Source organism: Delphinus delphis, chromosome 6 (genome assembly GCF_949987515.2).
Source record: "Delphinus delphis chromosome 6, mDelDel1.2, whole genome shotgun sequence".
Taxonomy (NCBI): domain Eukaryota; kingdom Metazoa; phylum Chordata; class Mammalia; order Artiodactyla; family Delphinidae; genus Delphinus; species Delphinus delphis.
The window spans coordinates 36,753,102-36,773,102 of NC_082688.1; the positions used below are offsets into that span (position 1 = coordinate 36,753,102).

Below are 20,001 nucleotides of genomic sequence, written 5' to 3' on the forward strand. Positions count from 1 at the left end.
ACCAGGACAATCATGCCCTCCCTTCTCCCCACCCAACCGCGCCAGTAAAGAGGGGTTGAGGGTGACCCATGCGTCAGAATCACTTATTTATTTCTTTCTTCACCCCATCCCCTCACTGCATGAAGTGTTCAAGGAGGTCAGTTGATTCCCCCAGGCCCATTCATGGGGTGACAGACATACATGGGTACAAATAAAAGACCCAGAAAGCCAGTAAGTGTGGTGTGTTTGAGTCCTCAGGCTTCCTGACAGGGCACCAGGACCTGAGGCGAGCCCCCTCCCGTCCCTTTTCCTCTGAACACAGACTGGGGGCTGCAGACCATGACTGAGGCCCCCACATCCTCACACCTAGCCTGAATATCTGCCCGGCAAGATAACAGACGTGGAGCTGTGGGTAGAGAGCCATCCTCCCTCACTTGTGAGATTTGCATGCAGGGGAGAGATGGGACCTGGGCAGGAGGACGCTGAGAAACTGTCAGGCAGTGTTAACTTCAGGGGAGGCTCTGTGCTAGGAGCTTGAGGCATGTGATAGAAGAGGCAGCAAGAATTGCTAGGAGCCTGGAGCTCATGGTCCAAGCTGTCTTTTGGTACCTCTGACTGCAGGGCAGGCAGCTCCAGCTGGGGAGGGTCCTCGCCGGGGAGGGCACGAAGCTGGCGGGACAACACTGAGGAGACAAATGCCCTTCAGGGCAGGCTGGGCTTCTCCCCTACCCCTTCCTTAATGGTATCCTCAAGGATCTCACCTCCACGCTCAGCTGGCAGACTCCCCCTTGTGTCCGACGAGTACATCACAGGTACGAAAAGGAGACAGAAAGAGAACAGCAGGACCTAGAGCGCAGGAGAAACGAGATGAAGAAGGGCTTTGCATTGCACCCCTATCCGTGCCACCTGAGAAGAGAATCTCTCCTTCCATCACCATCCTCACCAAGACACAGGTGCTGCCGCTGCTGGCTTTGTTTGCTGTCTGAATCATCATGGCCTGGAGTCTCCTCAACTGATCCAAAAGGGACCTAGAGGAAGAGAGGGGACAGACAGCAGGCCCTGGCCTGGCACCCTGACATACAACAAAACCCTCCTGTTAAGTTCATCCCCTCCACCTGTGCACTGGATCCTCTCTTACTTTTGGACCTATTTTTGCAAGTGATCTCTTCCTCTCTGTGAACAAAATGCCTGACCTCACTAAAACAAACACACACGTCTCTGCCCTGATTTAAACTCCTTCTGCAAACCCCTTCAGTGGTTCTACACTGCCTGATCGGCTCTGCACACAATCCTCACTAGGGATTATACGTTCTCTACCTTCCAGCCCAACTCACCCGTGTTAGGGTTCCAGCCAGACTGGACTATGCTGTGTTCTCTCTGCCTAGAATGCTCCCCACACCTCCACCCCAGAATCCTATCTACTATCAAATGCCATCCGCCACATGAGGTCTTTCTTATTCCCTCCTTTCTCCTTCTTGATACTTATCCACAGTTACTTGCAAATTTATTCCCTGCTACTATGAGCTTCTTAGAATCAGAGACCCACTAAAGGCCAAGCACCAGACCTTACACGTGGGAGCTGCCTAATTAGAAATCAAGTGTGGAGCAAGAGAAAGACTGAGACAGTATTAAATGGGAGGGATGAGAAAGGACTGATGTCGAAGAGTTGCTTACAGATTCTCCTCCTCCAGGAGCTGTACTTTGTTCTGTAGCTCCAGATTCTGGGCTGTGTATTTCAGAACCCTGGAGGAATAACAGGGATGTGGGGGCATGGCCTGTATCCACCCTTAAAAAACCTAACACTTCCAATTACCTCTGTTCTCTCCACCCCCGAGTTCCGCTCCCTTTTATACCTGCTCTCTAAACGCCCCACATACACCTTCTTCTTTCTGCGGCTCTCTTGAGCAGACTTTTTGTTTCGAATCTTCCTCCGCACTCGTTTCAGAACTTGTTCCTCCATCTGAGAGAAGACAGGAAAAGGGGTATCATCCGAGGAACATTAGACCAAAGAGTTTGAAGGCAACTGAGTTCGATCTTCCCAATGTGGAAATTCCTTCTACAGCTTCCCTGACCAACAGGCACTCTGCTTCTGTCTGAGTGCCTCTGAGGACCAGTTGTTAATGCCCTCACAAGCCAAGCCACTGTAACAATTTTATTAACTAAAAAAAAACTTCCTTATTGTGAGCCAACATCTGCCTCTATTATTTCTACCTATTAGACTTACCTAGCACCTGATCTCTGGGGCTGTAATAGAACAAAGGTCTTTAGCTATTTAAAAGCACTTGACATTTATTCAGAGTTTAAAAAAAACTCGGCAAAAAACAACTCATCATCTTATCTACTCTTCGCAGGATGGACTGCATCCTCTTAATATCTGTAAAAGATCGGGGCTCAAAACTGGACACTAAGATGCTTTCTGGCCAGTAAAAAGGAGAGCAAGATGGTTACTGCCCTTCTAGCAGCAACACTGTTAGTTTACTGGTATCCAACGATACAGCTTCCAAACTCCATTCACTTTGTTAGTAGCCATATCACACTGTTGACTCAACCTGTACTTTTCTTTTTTCACAGCTTGTGGAATCTTAGTTCCCTGACCAGGGATTGAACCCTGGCCCTCAGCAGTGAAAGCACAGAGTCCTAACCACTGGACTGCCAAGGAATTCCCTCAACTTGTACTTTTAAGAACTTAAAATTCTTTTAACCTTTCTGTTAATGAACATTGATTTCATCACAGTATCACAATGCTGTGCATGTGAAGCCACCACTCACTGCTTGAAAATCGGGATTTTACACTTATTCTTGTTATACTACTCAATCCAGCCTTGATGAACCTTAATACTTAATTCTACTATTCAGCTATAGGTAGATTAGTGCTAAACCAGTGAAATATAAGTGTCAGGGACCCATGCTTGCACAGTACTTTCCAAATCCCTTTACTAATATTACCCTGATAATTCTGAATTTTTACTTAAAAAGCACACCAAACTTTGTACAAGCCCTGCAAAACCACCATCTGCCCTTGCACCCAGCACACTAACTACATGCTCCAGCTTCCTAGTAACAACAAATGTGCTAATCTCTCACCTCAGTTCTTTTTCAAGTTACTGATATAAAATTAACAGAACTGGCCTACTTGGGACTCACAACCCTCCTCCAATGGGAGTCTTACCTTAGTAAGAGGAAGCGTCCCAGGCAGGGTAAGCCCCTCCTTCTCCAAGAGCCTCTTCTCCTCCTCAGTCAGTATTAGCCTAGCAATCTCCTGGGGTTCCTGAGAGGTGGGCAGCAGAGTTGCAAAGGGATGTCAGAAACGAATGGGGAATCCTGCCCCAACCCGTGCAATGCGGGGAATAATCCTCCTGTAATTCAAGTCAAGTACCTGCTCTGCCGGCTCCTCCACATGCAATGGAGTCATCTGAGCCCCCTCTTCTCCATATCTCTCAGTATCTGAAAAAGGGAAAGTATGAATAGCCAGGCCCGTGAGTCCTCTCCTCCCCCAAAACTTCACTTATTACAGACTTACCTAGATCTATGGAGACATGCTCCCGTGAGAGAGAATAGGTGTGATCATGGTGGACAAGACAGGGGTTAGAATTGCTGAAAACGGTCAACGATGCTGGGGGACTCGGCAGGCAGCTCAGGAAATCCTCTACGTCCCAATTGCTCAGAGCCTGCATAGGGTTCAGATTAACAGGCTTTAACCTATCACCTCCCACTGCCTCAGGGACACACCCCACAACCGGCCCCGGGCCTCCCCGACTCAGACCCCTACCCACCTCAAAAAGTGGCAGCTCCCAACCCAGCGGAGCCTCCAAGGCCTCATCGGGCGCCGCCACCAAACCTCCGCTTTCCTCTAGCAAAAAGCCCAGCAGGTCATGGTCACCCGGGTCCAACGCCAGCTCCATATGAGACATCTACGGAAAGGATGTGCAGAAACGCAGGAGTTCACCCCTCCACCCGGCCCCAATCCCCAACCCTACGCGCGACCCGGACCGTCAGTCGACCCCACCTATAGGCTCCTCAGCGGGGTTTTCCTCTTAGCTGCTAGCAGGGTCTCTGAAAACGGACCCGCCTCCCAGACTCGATTCCCCGCAACTTCCAACACAACACAAGTGACGCACCTACCCGAGAGGCATTCCGGGACTTGGAGTTCCCCCCGACGCGGAAGCGGCGTCGGTGCGCGCCACGTCCCGGGCGCTATGCAAATAGAGGGTACGTGCCTGCCGCCCCCTCACTCCCTGGGGGCGGGCATTCTGGGGAACCGACCCCGCCTTCTCCCCGGGCTAGAAGAAGGAAGGATTAGAGCCTAAAAGGGAACTCCGGCGCAGTTCGGGCGCCTTCTCTGGCTGCGCCGCACCCTCGCTTCCTGCCGGGGAGGGGCTGCCGGTAGTCGGCGGGCTCCCGAGCATCGAGAGCTGGAGCCAGAGCAGCTTCCTGCAGCCCCCGCGACCATAGAGCGCGGGCCCAGGGCGCCGCCCGCGGGTGGGGGACGTTCCCGGGACGGAAGTGGCCGAGAGAGTGTCGAAGAGAGGGCGAGGCCGGAGCCTGAGAGCCACCCGGAGAACGAGAGGGTTAGCGGACCAGCGGGCGGGGCACAGAGCCGGGCAGCGCAGGTAGGGAGGACCGGGCGAGCTGGGGCTTCAGGGTGGGGCTGCGAGGCCAGGTCCGGGAGGCGGGTGGGCGGGCGGGGCCGCTGACTCTTCTGCGTCTGTTTCGGGTCCTGTTGGAGAGATCAGCGTCCAGTGTATCTCCGTGCTCGGAGTTAAATAGGCCGTTTTTCAGGAGCCAGGCCCTTCCTGGGAGCAGATGAGTTTGGGGGAGGGCGAGGAGTGGATGGCAGTGTGGCGCAGGGCGGGGATCGGCTTTGAGGTTAGTTGATAGCGGGTGAGTAGGAACACATTGGGTGAGTTGCGGATTAGGTGGAGTTGGGTTTAGGAGTTAAGGTTAGCTTTTGGAGTTATAAAACCGGGGTTAAAATTTAGATTTATTAGTGTGAGTCAGGTGTGTTTTGTGTAGGTGAAGTTTGGATTAAGAGCATTATTTTGTTTTCTAGGATGGCCAACATAAGTCAAAGTTAGAGTTCAGGGTCAGGTTAGGGGTCACCAACAGGAACTAGGTTAGAAGTCCAGTTTTAGGGATTAGAGAAGGTTGGCATAGTCAGTATTAGGGATAAACGGAAGGGGTGAATCAGGAATCAAGTGACAAATGAGCTTTAGGTTTAGGGGTCAAGATTTAGGGTTAAGGTCGGGATTTGGTGCTAAAGGTAAAAATTAGATCAAAATTAGGGATCAGGGATTGGATTCAGGTGTGTGCTAAGAAAGAGATGAGTGTCAAAGCCAGTACTGGGAATCAGGAGACAAATTAGGGTCAGGGTTAATGTTAGGAATCTCGGGCAGTTCTCGGTGTTGTAGTTGAGGTCAGGGTGGTTGACCTCGGGCAGGTAAATTTAAGAGATTGGCGGTAAGTAGATGCCCTTGTTTTGCGGGGAGGGCTCTTATGCCTCTGTAGTCACAGGGGCTTCTTTGGCCCAGAGAAATGACAAACTAATTTCAGGCAAGGGTTCTGGGCTTCAGCTAGAATTGCAAGCATCTGGGATTCCAGCTTCATTCTACTGTCTAAGCCTAGGGCTCTTGCTGTGACCACCACAGTTGAGGGGCAGGGGTTCCTGGACCATGCTGTTTAAAAGATAGGAGGTGGGAAAGGGTTAGAGACTCAGGAGGTGTACAAGGCTTAGTAACAAGTGGGGGACTGCCTAGGGGAGACGGGATGGTGATTAAGGAGGAAGCAGACCAAGGAAACTGCTCCCATGGGAGAAGGGGATGGCTTAATCCTCTGAAAGTTCAGCCCTACTGCCTCCGTCTTCCCTCATTCCCTGGATATTAAACCTTCCCCTCCAACTCTCCTCCCTGGCCCTGCATTTCACACCCTTCAGGCCTACCCACTTACAGAATACTTCCCTTGCCTTTAATGCTCCCGTGTTGTTCACCTTACCATCCGTTCTCAGTGTCAATTCTGCCTCCCTTCCCACCCCTGAATCCGCACATCCTTCTCTCGTGCAAATCTGAGCTTTCCCATCATTTTAAAGCACTCTCCCACCATTTTCACCCACTCATTCAAGTGCATACCTCCAGGTCATCTGCTGAATACCCCACCACCAGTCCAACACTACTGCCAGGTCTTTACGGTCCCTGCTATGTGCCATTCCCTGATTCTAAGCCTCCTTAATTTCTTGGTCTAGTTATAGATCCCCTTCCCCCACTGCCCCAAGAGAAAAGAGGAAATGAGACCCAAAGAGGAAACTGGATCTTGCTGATCCCACGCCCAGCCAGGCCACTGACCACACCCCCATTTCACTCCCAGCCTGACCCTGCCACTGACCACACTATCCCCTACCCAGCCTGACCCGGCCACTGGCTGCATCCCATTCCCCTCAACTCCATCTTTACTTAGACACTGCCAACGTCCCTTCACTCTCCCCCCCATCCCACTAATGTAGCCTAATTTAGCCACTTACCACATCTCTTCTCAACCTCTTGCAGCCTGACTTGGCCTCTGACCTCACTCCATCATTCCCTGTCTTAGCCACCATCCACATATTCTTCCTCTTCCCCCAGCCTGATCCAGTGACTAACTATAGACTATTTTTCCTACTGTTATCTTCCCAGTCTTTCTTTACACTTTGTCTTCCCCATTTCCAGCCTGATAGAGTCACTAACCCCATCCCTTCTGCCCCTACCTGGCTGCTAACCACATCCCCTAACTGCAGCCTCATCTTCACATTCTCAGCTCCATCTGCTCCTTTCATTCCCCCTTTCCCAGTTCCTTGCCTAAACTCAAGCTCTCCCAGCCACTCTGAGTGCCTACTGATGACACGAAGCAATGGGACCCCAGCCTGACTTTGGGCCTTGGTTCCTGAGGACAGATTGTCATCAGCTCCTGTCAGTTCTACCTCTTAAAATTTGTAATGAGTGATGTCCTCCTCTCCACCATTCTAACTCTGGCTTCATTACCTCCCACTTGTGCTAATGCAGTGTCTTTACAACCAATCTCCAAGGTAGATGCCAGAGTTATTTTCGTAAAGTTTAGTTCTGATTATGCCCCTTCTCTGATCAAAGCCTCCCTTTGCCTCCTGTTGCCCTCCGGTAGGTGAAATTCCACATACTCCTGCCGAGTTCTCCCCTGCCTTTCCACCCTAACCTTGACTTCCCCATCACTGCTCACTTGCAGGTACGCTGTGCTTCAACCAGCCTGCCTCCTCACTTCCCTGAATGCCCCTCCGTGATTTTCTGCTTCTCCACCTTTGCTTATGCTATTCTCTCTGCCTGGAATGCCACCCCTGACTCATCTCCGGCTGGCTGGAATAGTGGAGAGAGCTTGGGCTTCGGAGTCAGAGACCTGGGTTTGGATCCTGGCTTCACAACTTATTCGTTTGTGTGACTTATTAGCTGTGTGACTTGTTCAAGTTAAACACTTGAACAAGTGCTTAACTTCTTTGAGCCTCAGTTTCCTAATCTGTAACAATGGAAATACCGACACCTACCTTGCAGGGTTGCTGTAAGGATTAAATGAAATTATGTACACAAAGAAATTGACATATAGTCAATAAAAGATAGATCATTGTTATTTTTTATTATCTTTATTTTTTTAAATCCTAACTTCAAATGACACTTTTCGTGAAGACATTTTAGTCCCCCTTCCCTGACCTAAAGGGATCTCTCCCGTGAGCACATACCACCTGGTTCTTACCACATCCTGCCTTCTGTAACTTTGTATGTAGCTCATCCACTCTGCTGACCAGGAGCCCATTGAGGGCAGAGGCTAGGGCTTACCCGCCACTGAGAGTTTGGCCCAAGGCCTTCCCATAACACGCCCTCGAAAATGCTCACTGGATGGATGGAAGGAGAATGTCTGTATAATGAGAGGAGAGGTGTTGGGGCCGAGTGCTGTGTGCTTGCCGATAGAGGTGTATTTGTACGTCCCAGCTGTGTGCGTGGGGTAGAGTCCATGGGAAGATGACGTGGTTGTGATGGATCTGTGTAGGGCTGTGTGTTTGAGATAATGTGTAGGTAGAGACTGTGTAAGTAGCTTTGTGGGAAAGAGCTCTCTGCATAGGCTGGGGTACATCTAGGGAGAATGAATATGCATGGATCTGGATGTAGGTGGGGAAGGGTCGTGCTGGGGGAAGTCAGGTCCAGCCCTTCAGCTGCCCAGTCCAGCCCTAAATGAGCCTCCAGCAGCCTGAGGCCGGATATGTCAGTCTCACCCACAACCCTCCCCTCCCTCTCAGTGGTTACAGACTCAGAGGCCAAATTTGGTAACAGACTGAGTGTTACTCCCCCAGCCCTCTTACATTCTGACTCTGTCTTCAGCTTTCTCTCTCCCTTTGTCCCTCTCTGTAACTCCCTGTCTTTCTGCAGCTCCCTTTGTGGGTACCTGCTCTGACTGTATTCTCTATGTACCCCAAATTCCTTACCCCCAGTACATTTACATTCCATTCCTTGCTGGGATTTGACCTCCTGTCCTCTATTCCCCCCCACACACAATTGCCCAACTCCTCTGGAATGTATCTCAGGAATGTCTTGAGGGAGGAGGAGTTCTCTGGGAGGGGGACACGGGGGGGGGGGCATTGTTGCTGTTCCATAAAACATGATAGAAAGGGGAGCAAAGTTCTCAGGCCGGAACAAGAATTGGATAGCTTCTCCCCATACTTCCAGGGGCCTGGTTCTGTGTTATCATCGCCCCCAACTCGCTCAGTTCCCTTTCTTCCCTCACCCTCTTGTAGCCATGTGGATGTCCACTGAGGACCAGCCTGAAAGTGAGGGTAGCCATGACTCAACTCCCTTATCGGGGTCTCACCAGAGGTTTCCGTGCTTGAGGAAGAAGGGGGTGTCCATATGTCCGGAGGAAATGGGGGGAGACATGCAATTTCAGCTTAGGGTCTAAGGTCTTTTCAGTGTGCCCTCAGCTTCGCAGACCTTCCAGCGACCCAACAGCCAGGTCTGTCCAGCTATGGGGAGAGGTGCTCCAGGAATGGGGAGGGGAGTAGAAACCTAGTAGTGGGGAGACTGGGAGAGTCCGCTCTTGGGAGTAACGATAGAGGACGAGCTGTGGCTGTTGCTTTTTTGAGACTCTGTACTATTTATAAGGCTAGAAATTGTCTATCATATCCCTGGTCCAGACCTTTCCCACATCTGCCTCCTGCCTCCTGTTTCTACCTAGATTTTCAATCCCTCCTAATCTCTTCACCCTCCAAAAACATACCCCTTGCCAAGTTCCCTGATCCTCAGCTGCTGTTTCCTAACACCCCCACCTCTGCTTCCAGCCTTCTGTCTAGTTTGCTTTCTCCCCTTTGGGGCTAGCAGTTTGTAGAGAGGGCAATGGGCAGCCTAGATTTGCTCACTCTCTTAGGTAAGAGGCACCAATCTCTGTGCGGAGCTGGGTCACATCATCAGCTGCTAGGCAGACGTGTGGTCTGGTACACTCTGCACTGCCTGCCGCCTCCACTGAGAGGTGGTGCCGGGAGGGCTCGGTGAGACTGGTGTCCCCGGCCGCAATGAAAATACTGTCAGGAGAGGCAGCTGAGATGGAGGGCAGAGTTTCAGAAGGACTAACTGAAGATGAGAGAGCATAGGAGGAGTTACCGTGAGAACTGAGTAGTAACTTGGTGACTTAGAAGGAGCAAGGACTGAGTTAGAAGGACTGGGCTCTTTCTCTGACCTGCTTTGAAACACACACACACAGACAGACACACACACACACACACAGACAGACACACACACACACACACACACACACACACACACACACACACACACACACACACACACACGGTCTGATTCCCCTTCAGCAAAATTAAAGAGTTGATTAGATCACTTCTGAGATCCCTTTGGGTTAGAAAATCATGATTCTAGCTTGACTGCTGGGAAACCAAACATGGGCCAAGCTCCTCTGGGAGGCCCCCAGCATGTCAGGTTAGAGGAAAGCTGAGACAAGTGGGCCTGGATGGATTGAACAGCAAGTGTTTGGCCTCCCTGCCGAACTAGCTAGAGACAGTGTTTGCAGGTCTCAAGAGCCCTTGGGGATTATCTAATATAACGTCTTCATTCTGCAGAGGAGGAGGCTAAAGCTGTGAGAGGGAAGATCATATGATGAGTCAGGGCAGAGCTCTGAAAATTCCAGACAGGAAGAAGCCAGCAGGGTATAGTAAGAGACAAAGAGGGAAGAAGACTGAACCAGGAAGGATGAAAACAGGGCAGAGGCGGGGCTGGGAAAGGAGGTGAGCAGGGACAAGGGTGAGAGACAAACACTTGGAAGAAAAAAGGGAGGCACAGATTCCAGTGCTGGGGGCGGGGCAGTGTCCTCGGGTAACACTGCGTTTCAGACCTGCTTTTGTACCTTGCAGATCAGCCTCTCCTTCAGATGTCTTAGACACCTTAGGCACCCATCTGATGCAACTCATCTTTCATTCTTTAAAATTATTAAATAAAACAAAACCAACTTCACCGCTATCTGCTTTGGTGACTCCCTTTCCTGGGCCTCCATCTGGGGGGCCTCCTCTCCTCCAACAAGGGTGTATTCTAATGCCCTGATGCCACAGGTCAGGTATAGCCAGGCTGGAGAGGAGAAGCCGCCACCATGGTTGCACTTTCGCTGAAGATCAGCATTGGGAATGTGGTAAAGACGATGCAGTTCGAGCCGTCTACCATGGTGTATGACGCCTGTCGCATCATCCGTGAGCGGATCCCAGAGGCCCTGTCTGGCCCTCGTGAGTCTGACGACCCAGATGGCTGGGGCGGGAGTCCTCGGTCCCTTCTCATTCCCAGGCTCTTGGCCTTGGGGGATGACTTTCTTGTCCCCCAAGGCTTTTCATCTCTCAGGTCTGTGCTCCTTGGTTCCCTCCCTCCCCTTTAGGCCCCAGATCACTGAGAAAATAATAAGGGGCAGTGGTGCAGCCATTCAGCCACATTGGGGTCCTTATAAGTCTGAGGTGATCCATCCTCTCTTTTAGCCAGCGACTTTGGGCTATTTCTGTCAGACGATGACCCCAAAAAGGGTATATGGCTGGAGGCCGGGAAAGCTTTGGATTACTACATGCTCCGAAATGGGGTGAGTATGACTTCATCAAGGACCACCAATATCCTCTTCCATCACTTCCCTCCTTCCACTTCCTATTTTCAGCACCCGCATCTGTTGTCTCTGACCTCCCCCATGCCTTCTTTCTATTACAGGCAGTCATAATACCCTGCTTTCGAGCGAGCCACCATAGTCTTCCTTTTAGTAATCTACTTTCCTTCCGCCTCTGGCTGCCTGAAAAGGAAGTAATACCTTTAGCTTAAAGTGGGCCCCTGCCTCCTATTCCTGCCCCAATAGGACACCATGGAGTACAGGAAGAAACAGAGGCCCTTGAAGATCCGTATGCTGGATGGCACTGTGAAGACTGTCATGGTGGACGACTCTAAGACCGTCACTGACATGCTCATGACCATCTGTGCCCGCATTGGTAAGGGGCTAGTGGGGCCGGAGGTGCAGGGGGAGGCCCCAGCTCTGCCGGAAGACCTGGCTGCAGTGCCTGGGATGCTGCCAACCCACCCCCTCCCCCAGGCATCACCAACCATGATGAATATTCACTGGTTCGAGAGCTCATGGAAGAGAAGAAGGAGGAGGTGACAGGGACCTTACGAAAGGACAAGACGCTGCTGCGAGATGAAAAGAAGATGGAGAAACTAAAGCAGAAATTGCACACAGATGACGAGCGTAAGCAGAAAGGGACAGAAGAGGGCATTCGAAACAAGCAGGGTGGCAGGGGCAGCCGTTTCTGTGTTATTTACTGAATACTTGCTTTTGCAAGGCACTGTTTAAACACTGGGGATGCATCTGTAGTAAAACAAAGTCCTACACTCACGGAACTTAACATATTAGTGAGAGAGGGTAGGAAATGAAGAAACAAACAAAAAGCCAGAGATTAGATGGCATAGGGGCTCTAGGGGCTAGACATTGAGGGGACCCTCTGTGTCCCAGTGAACTGGCTGGACCATGGCCGGACGCTGAGGGAACAGGGAGTGGAGGAGCACGAGACGCTTCTGCTCCGGAGGAAGTTCTTCTACTCAGACCAGAATGTGGACTCCCGGGACCCTGTCCAGCTGAACCTTCTCTATGTGCAGGTAGGGAAAGGACTTGCCTGGCATGGGGTGGTAGGGAGAGAGGCAGAAGCGCAGTGGGGGTATCTCTGTACCCCAGACAACATTCGCCTCCTTTCGCTGTGCTCTGCAGGCACGAGATGACATCCTGAATGGCTCCCACCCTGTCTCCTTCGACAAGGCCTGTGAGTTCGCTGGCTTCCAATGCCAGATCCAGTTTGGGCCCCACAATGAGCAGAAGCACAAGGCTGGTTTCCTCGAGTGAGTGACCCTCATCCCATACCCTGGCAGGGCCCAGGACTCCCTGCCACTGTGGCCCCAGCACAACGGGCCTGTCTCCATCCCAGTCCTTCTCCCCTGTTTCCTCTTCTCAGGTCCCAGGGTCTGACCCATGTGGGTACCTTTTCAGCGTCCATCGTCCATTTGTCTCCTCCCTGGCCTCATGTGGAATATAAATGTAGTCCAGAATCCCTGCCCCTGCCCCCTACCTCTGAAGTGAGCATGTAACTTTCCTGAGATGCTCTGAAGAATTGTACTGCAATAGCCAGAGGGAAAGTACATTTTCGTCACAGGGAACATCAGATTTCCAAAGTCTCACAGGTCTCATCCACTGGTGTTTCTCAGAATATCTACAGTTTGGTGTGGCTTTCTCAGCTTCCTACAAGCATGGTGATCCTTCTCGTGAGCTCCTTCTGCCCTTGGTCCCCTAAAATTGTGCTCTCGACCCTCTTTTCCTGAAGGAATGAGCCTCCGACTCAAGTTCCCTTAGTCTCTTTCCCTGTAAGGAGGGACACAGGCTGTATTCAAGAGTTAGTACGAAGTCATCTCGATTTCAGGGACAATCCAGACTCTAGTCCCTTGAGTCTTCTTTCTCCCCAAAGATAATACTCTCCTAGACATCTCCTTACAACCCTAGGCCCACAGTCCATGGCCCACATAGCCCTGATGCTGTCCACTACATGCTGACCCTCCCTTTTCTGGTGTAGCCTGAAGGACTTCCTGCCCAAGGAGTATGTGAAGCAGAAGGGAGAGCGTAAGATCTTCCAGGTGAATGGGGATGGGGAAAGTGTTTGGGATGACCCGGGAGCTTTGCTGCTTAATCCTACTGACTAAATGGACCCCCGCCCCCTCCTTATCACCCCTACCTTGCTTCCACCCTCCAAGCTGTTCTCCCACCCCTCCTGCACCGAGAAAGCAGAAGACCTGGGCTTCTGGTCTCCACCTGCACACTGCATCTGCTGTGGAACTCAGTTCAGTAATCTTGTTTTCTTTTCCTCTAACATGGGATAACTATCTTCCCTGAGTAGGATTGATAGGGGAATCAAACGAGGTAGTATGCCTAAATTACTGTGAAGAGTATATATCTTCGTACAGACGGAAGGTGTTATCCCCACTCTTTGAATCCTCAGCCCAAAAGGCCTTGTATTTGACCTTCTACTTCCTAACCATCCATTCACGTCTACAGAATGTCTGCAAGTTCCTTAACTGTATCCCTCGCTTCTTGAATAATTGCTTCTGCATATCCTTTATCAGCCCCATCCCCTCACCTTCTCATTTTTTATAGTCTGCATCCCCCTAACTTTTCCTCTGTTCCCATCATGCTCTCCCATCATAGTTCACATCCCAACTTAACTCCTCATCTGCGATATCATCCTCCCCACATTTTGCTAAATGTTTCCCCATTTCATACTCGAAGGCACACAAGAACTGTGGACAGATGAGTGAGATCGAGGCCAAGGTACGCTATGTGAAGCTAGCCCGTTCCCTCAAGACGTACGGCGTCTCCTTCTTCCTGGTCAAGGTGGGTTACAGATACTTCTCTCTGCCCGCCCTTACTTCCACTCTTACCCTTTCCTCTCTGAGCCTCTAACCCTGCCCCCAGTCACATTTCCCGTTGTTCCCCAAGAATCTCATTCTCTTCCGTGTGAAAACTTGCCCCTTTGTCAGTTCTCCACCATCACTTCCCTCCTTACCCTGCATTTTCCTTCCCTTTCCCTTTATCCTAACATAGCCTTGTCCCAGGTCCATCCATAGACACCCTGGTTCACCCCTGCCCACCTCGGCACCCCACTGTGGTCTGGATCTCATCCCCTGACCAATAACACCAATGACAACCTCTGCCCTACAGGAAAAGATGAAAGGAAAAAACAAGTTGGTGCCCAGGCTTCTGGGCATCACTAAGGAGTGTGTGATGCGAGTGGACGAGAAGACCAAAGAGGTGATCCAGGAGTGGAACCTCACCAACATCAAACGCTGGGCTGCCTCTCCCAAGAGCTTCACCCTGGTGAGCTGGGGTCTCGGGGGAGAAAGGGCTTTGGAGTTTTCAGAGAAGGGGCAGCCACAGAGGTCTCCCCCGCACCCCTGCTCAGGGGTAGGTGCACTGAATGCAACTCCAGAAAAGAGGAAAACTTTGGAACTATTGCAGGAACGTGGAGATTAGAATAGAGGGGAAACTCTCCTGGAGAATGAGGAAAGCTTAAATGAAACATTTTTTTTTAAATCAACGGAACAAAACTGTAACCAGCAAGCTGAGATCACAGGAAACTTGGGAAGAGGGAAGAAAAAGGTGACAGAAAGAAAAATAAGCCTCCCCTCTTTCAGCAACAGCTATTTACAGTAGTTTCCTCCTCTAGCTTTATGTTTTGGCATTATGAATTGAAAACTGATCCCACCTTGAGGAAGTGCCCCACTGAGAAGGGAAATTAGTAAAGGTGGTTTTTCCATTTTGGGTACTAGTACTAATCCTTAACTATGGTCATTTAATGATAAATGATAAATGTGTCCTCCCAATTCAGGGTGAGAGAAGAGGGATTTCCTAAATGCCACGCATTTGAAACTGTAGCATAAAGAGCACTCCTCGGAAATAAAATATTTCCCTCCAAGGAGAATAAAGAAATAGGAGATTAAAGAAAGGCTGTTGTCCTAGAGGCTCTTGGCACGGGGCGGGGAAGCGCCCCTCATCAGCTCAACCTTGGGCTCCCGCCCCACCCTTTCCCATCCTGGGTGGATTCAGGCTTTCCCACTGAGTCCCCACCTTGTCCCCCTAGGATTTCGGGGACTACCAAGATGGCTACTACTCGGTGCAGACAACCGAGGGGGAGCAGATCGCACAGCTCATTGCTGGCTACATCGATATCATCCTTAAGAAGGTGAGCACTGCCTGACCCCGACCTTCTCCTTCTCCTCCCTTACCTTGTCCCCAAGCCGGTCCTTTAGAAAGGGGAACCCAAGTTCCGGAAGATGGCTGACTGCGGAATGAAAAGGCTGCCTTTCCCACTTCCCTCTTCTTTAACTCTTGTTCTTTTTTTCTCCCTACAGAAAAAAAGCAAGGATCACTTTGGACTGGAAGGAGACGAGGAGTCTACTATGCTGGAGGACTCAGTGTCCCCCAAGAAGTACGAGGGGAACTGGGCAGGGAAGGCAAGGCAGGACCCCCAAGGACTGTGGGAGGTGGGGAGTCCTTAAGATGCCTCTAACCAGCCGCAGGCTGTGGTGAGACCTCACGCACCGCCCAGACCACAGGACGTGCGGAGGCTGTAGAGCGGGGTGGGAAGGGATGAGAGGAGGAGGTCCTCGGAGTGCTCCCCGTACGTCCCCTCTCTAGGTCAACAGTCCTTCAGCAGCAGTGTAACCGGGTGGGGAAGGTGGAGCATGGCTCCGTGGCCCTGCCAGCCATCATGCGCTCCGGAGCCTCTGGTCCTGAAAATTTCCAGGTGGGCAGCATGCCACCTGCCCAGCAGCAGATTACCAGTGGCCAGATGCACCGAGGACACATGCCTCCTTTGGTAAGAGTGCCCCCACTGCCGCCATGATTCCGGGCCTAGCCTCCCTTGGCTGGGCCTAGCCAGGAGTTCGGCAGTCTTTCCCGTGTCCTTATTTGTCTCCTTCTCGGCCTCAGGCTCTCTTTTGCCTTCTCTCTCCTCTAAATGTTCCCTGTTACTTCTCTCTTTGACTCATAGACGTCAGCCCAGCAGGCACTCACTGGAACCATCAACTCCAGCATGCAAGCTGTGCAGGCTGCCCAGGCCACTCTGGATGACTTTGACACTCTGCCCCCTCTGGGCCAGGATGCTGTGAGTATGGGACGGAGGTGCTGAAGCTGGGACTCCAAGGAGCAGGGTTGGGGTTAACTGCAGCAGAGCAGGTCCTGAGGTTTGTTCCTCTTACCTCTCAGGCCTCGAAGGCCTGGCGTAAGAACAAGATGGATGAATCAAAGCATGAAATCCACTCCCAGGTAGACGCCATCACAGCCGGTACTGCCTCCGTGGTGAACCTGACAGCAGGTAGGCCGGATGCCCAGCCCTCTGTGTGCGGTGGCGGAGGGGAGGGCGAGCATGTGCAAGCGTGAGTGTGACTGCACCTTGACTCACGGAAGGGACTTCGTGTGTACGTCTCTCTCAGGACGTGTGTGTGACTAACTGCCTGTGACTGGCCTCCTCTTCTTCCTTCTCCCCCCAGGGGACCCTGCCGAGACAGACTACACCGCAGTGGGCTGTGCAGTCACCACAATCTCCTCCAACCTGACGGAGATGTCCCGCGGCGTGAAGCTGCTGGCTGCCCTGCTGGAGGACGAAGGTGGCAGCGGCCGGCCCCTGCTGCAGGCAGCGAAGGGCCTGGCGGGGGCGGTGTCAGAACTGCTGCGCAGTGCCCAGCCGGCCAGTGCCGAGGTCAGGGGCCAGGGGTTGGCACTAGGGAGAGGGGAGGGTTTGAGCCCAAGGAGAAGGGGGCGGTCCATGTTGCGGGATGGAAGGGTGAGACCCATGGGCGTGTAGGACCCGTGGACATGTGGGCAGGGATTAGGCAGCTTCTGACCGGTGTTCACTCTCCACAGCCCCGTCAGAACCTGCTGCAAGCAGCTGGGAACGTGGGCCAGGCCAGTGGGGAGCTGTTGCAGCAAATTGGGGAAAGTGATACTGACCCCCACTTCCAGGTTGGTGACTTACCCAACCCCCAGACCCCAGCTTCTAGGAGGTAACCTCTGATCCTGAATCCAGCTGCTGTCCTGCTACTGTAAATTGACCCCTCAGAGCCAACCTGAACCTCTGTTTCCAGGGATGACACTGGGAACCCCCAGTCCCTTTTTTGGGGATAAGAATTCAGAACCCCTGAATCCAAACTTAACCTGTTAGTTCACCCTTGGCCCTTATTGGTGATACGTTTTTGGCTGCCTGTCATCTTTCCCGTATGTAGCCCTCACCCCAACTTGAGGGCGTCTTGAACCCCCGCTTCCAGTCCTGTGGACCACACACCCAGAGGACGCTGTTCCTCTCGCTCCCCCTTCCCGCCCCATGCCCGTCTCCTCAGCTGACTTGTCATCCTGGATTTCCCATGCAGATCTGTGCGCCCAGAGGGGCTGGGGTGCCATCTCCCCCCGATCCCCCCACGGTAACGGCCTCTGGCCTGGGCCTTCCCAGCTTTGTCCTCTCTGAGCCGCATACACTCGCTCTGCCCCCTCCCCTGGCCTCCTGGGGGAGCAGAACATGACGGGAGCTGGGGAGGCACGGCCCAGGCAGGACTTGAGAAAATGGGGTCCGAAGGGTAGTACAGGGACTTGTTCCCAAGACTCCAGGGTGACTGCTTCCAACCAAGATTGAGAAGAAATGGAGAAAAGACGCTGGGGGTGGGAGGGACCCCTCCCTCCATCCCATTGTAACAGCGCTGCCCACCCTCCCTCCCCATTGCCGTCCGAGTGTATCCGCCTCATGCGTTTCTCCCTTTGGTGTAGACACTGTTTCTCTCGGTGTGGGTTTGTTCCTTGGTGGGGGTTCTGTCCCACTTGGTGCTCGAGGCAGGGGCTTGGGGTAGGTTCTGGTTGCTTCTGCGCACACTGTTCTGTGATTGGAGTCGGTGGGACTAATGAAACAGCTTATGCCTCTGAGAAGGGTCCGTGGATCCCAAGCTGGATCTCAGGCCATGCTGACTGCTGTTTTCTCACAGGAGGTGCTCATGCAGCTAGCCAAGGCCGTGGCAAGTGCTGCAGCTGCCTTGGTCCTCAAGGCCAAGAGTGTGGCCCAGCGAACAGAGGACTCAGGGCTTCAGACCCAGGTTATTGCTGCAGCAACACAGTGTGCCCTGTCCACCTCCCAGCTGGTGGCCTGTACCAAGGTGAGCCCCAAAGGTTGCTGCAGCCTGTGCCTAGGAGTGATGCTACCACACACACAAGAGCCTCTCATTTTATCTTTGGCCCCCAAGGCCTCACTACCCAACCTAATAACTATTGTGAACACCACAGACACCCCTACCTCACGACTCCTTTCCCTCGCCTACATCTCTGACACTCACTTTGCCCACAGGTGGTGGCTCCTACTATCAGCTCCCCTGTCTGCCAAGAGCAGCTGGTGGAGGCCGGACGACTAGTGGCCAAAGCCGTGGAGGGCTGTGTGTCCGCCTCCCAGGCTGCCACAGAGGATGGGCAGCTATTGCGGGGAGTAGGAGCAGCGGCTACAGCTGTCACCCAGGCCCTGAATGAGCTGCTGCAGCACGTGAGGGCCCACGCCACAGGGGCTGGGCCTGCTGGCCGCTATGACCAGGCCACTGACACCATCCTCACTGTCACCGAGAACATCTTCAGCTCCATGGGTGATGCTGGTAAGGACAGCCCCCCTGGGAAGACAGAGAATCCCAGTGAGGTTCCCCGAGTCCACTGGAAATTCCCTTGCAGACCCATCACCCCCCCACCAAGCACTCAGCACAGTGGGCTGGGTGTTTAATCTCTGAAATCTCCAGTTCCCCATCTGTAAAGCAGGAATGTGATATCCACTCTGCCTTCCTTGGTGTATTTAAAGAACATACCAAAGTGTACACAAAAATAGATGGAAAATGATATTATTAAGAGATAGCCATCCCCATTCTACTCCCTAACCCCCAAAATCCTTCACAAAGAGTCTCATCCTCTCAAGACTACTTACGGAGAATACCCCTTGGAGACTGCCCCCGGCCCCTCCTCCCATCAGAACGCACCAGGAAATCTGTTCCTTTCCAAGATCCTAAACCCAGGAAACAGTAACTCCAGGGAAATCACTTCAAGAACTTCTGTGTCTCCTTACTGTCCCTAAAAGCCCTACCCACCTTGCCTGCACCACTTTCCTCCACCCCCAACACCCTCTCAGTGTCTCTGGCTCCCCTCGCTGACTGTGCCTACGCTCTCAGGTGAGATGGTGCGACAGGCCCGCATCCTAGCCCAAGCCACCTCTGACTTGGTCAATGCCATCAAGGCTGATGCCGAGGGGGAGAGTGATCTGGAGAATTCCCGCAAGCTCTTAAGCGCCGCTAAGATCCTGGCCGATGCCACAGCCAAGATGGTGGAGGCTGCCAAGGTAGAGAGCCTTCTGTGCACACCCCCAGACTGGGCCCTGTAGGGAGGTAGAAGGGTCCAGATAGTCACCCTCACTTATGGGAGGTGAAAAGCAGAAGATACAAGAGAACAAATACAGGAGCACTGAGGAAATAAATGCACCCCTAGGCGGTGAGTGGATGGCGCCAGGCTTCCAGCCAGTGTGACTCCCAGAGTCCTTGCTGACTGATAGGAAACTGTACCCTTTTTCTTCCTCTAAGACCAAGGCCTGCGGTTCCAACTTTGCCCTACTTTGCTGCCACCACCTGTCTGCTTCCTGGTCTCCTGTGAATGCACGCGGGCATTCAGTCCCAGGGGATCCGCTGCTAGCAGCACAGAGAAAGACAAGGCGGTGGGACACAGGGACACAAGGGTGCAGCGGACTGTCAGGAAGAAGCCAGTAGATTCCCAGGCTCCCTGGGCTCTGGGGCTCTTCAGGCTGCAGGAGTAACCAGGGCCCCTGCTTTGGTATCCCTGAGATCCCTGCTCTAAACCGCATCCTTGTCCCAGAGAGCCCTGCTCACCCCCATTTGCTAGTGGTGTTTTGTGGGGAGG

The 20,001-nt window shown here is 52.5% G+C and overlaps 2 protein-coding genes across 7 annotated transcripts in view; one reads left to right on the plus strand and one right to left on the minus strand.

Annotated features, from left to right (window-relative positions):
* Positions 1–69: 69 nt before the first annotated feature.
* Positions 70–4,422, minus strand: CREB3 (cAMP responsive element binding protein 3). Of its 4 annotated transcripts, none has more exons than XM_060014546.1 (10): positions 4,098–4,422; positions 3,753–3,890; positions 3,500–3,647; positions 3,356–3,423; positions 3,149–3,247; positions 1,833–1,939; positions 1,654–1,722; positions 923–1,007; positions 741–825; positions 70–662 (listed from the first exon to the last, which is right to left on the minus strand). In XM_060014546.1, the coding sequence occupies exons 2-10, from the start codon at positions 3,888–3,890 to the stop codon at positions 346–348; spliced, it is 1,116 nt and encodes a 371-aa protein (XP_059870529.1). In that variant the 5' UTR covers positions 4,098–4,422; the 3' UTR covers positions 70–345. The 4 variants fall into 4 exon arrangements, with proteins under 4 accessions (XP_059870529.1, XP_059870527.1, XP_059870528.1 ...); XM_060014544.1 differs by having other exon boundaries at positions 4,102–4,420; XM_060014545.1 differs by lacking the exon at positions 4,098–4,422 and adding an exon at positions 3,986–4,079.
* Positions 4,423–4,449: 27 nt separating this feature from the next.
* TLN1 (talin 1) overlaps positions 4,450–20,001 on the plus strand; it is a 31,856-nt gene continuing 16,304 nt past the window's right edge. Inside the window, exons 1-21 of one of the 3 annotated variants that reach the window (XM_060014536.1) lie at positions 4,450–4,547; positions 10,574–10,741; positions 10,985–11,082; positions 11,347–11,476; positions 11,578–11,730; positions 11,995–12,137; positions 12,247–12,374; positions 13,100–13,160; positions 13,810–13,914; positions 14,242–14,397; positions 15,161–15,262; positions 15,432–15,508; positions 15,718–15,898; positions 16,073–16,186; positions 16,288–16,396; positions 16,572–16,780; positions 16,945–17,043; positions 17,448–17,498; positions 18,051–18,218; positions 18,407–18,701; positions 19,263–19,429. In XM_060014536.1, coding sequence (XP_059870519.1) covers positions 10,612–10,741; positions 10,985–11,082; positions 11,347–11,476; positions 11,578–11,730; positions 11,995–12,137; positions 12,247–12,374; positions 13,100–13,160; positions 13,810–13,914; positions 14,242–14,397; positions 15,161–15,262; positions 15,432–15,508; positions 15,718–15,898; positions 16,073–16,186; positions 16,288–16,396; positions 16,572–16,780; positions 16,945–17,043; positions 17,448–17,498; positions 18,051–18,218; positions 18,407–18,701; positions 19,263–19,429 — 2,676 coding nt within the window. In that variant the 5' untranslated portion in view covers positions 4,450–4,547; positions 10,574–10,611. Of the gene's footprint in view, positions 4,590–10,573; positions 10,742–10,984; positions 11,083–11,346; positions 11,477–11,577; positions 11,731–11,994; positions 12,138–12,246; positions 12,375–13,099; positions 13,161–13,809; positions 13,915–14,241; positions 14,398–15,160; positions 15,263–15,431; positions 15,509–15,717; positions 15,899–16,072; positions 16,187–16,287; positions 16,397–16,571; positions 16,781–16,944; positions 17,044–17,447; positions 17,499–18,050; positions 18,219–18,406; positions 18,702–19,262; positions 19,430–20,001 lie in introns of all 3 variants that reach the window. The other 2 variants (XM_060014535.2, XM_060014537.2) reach the window with 2 other exon arrangements.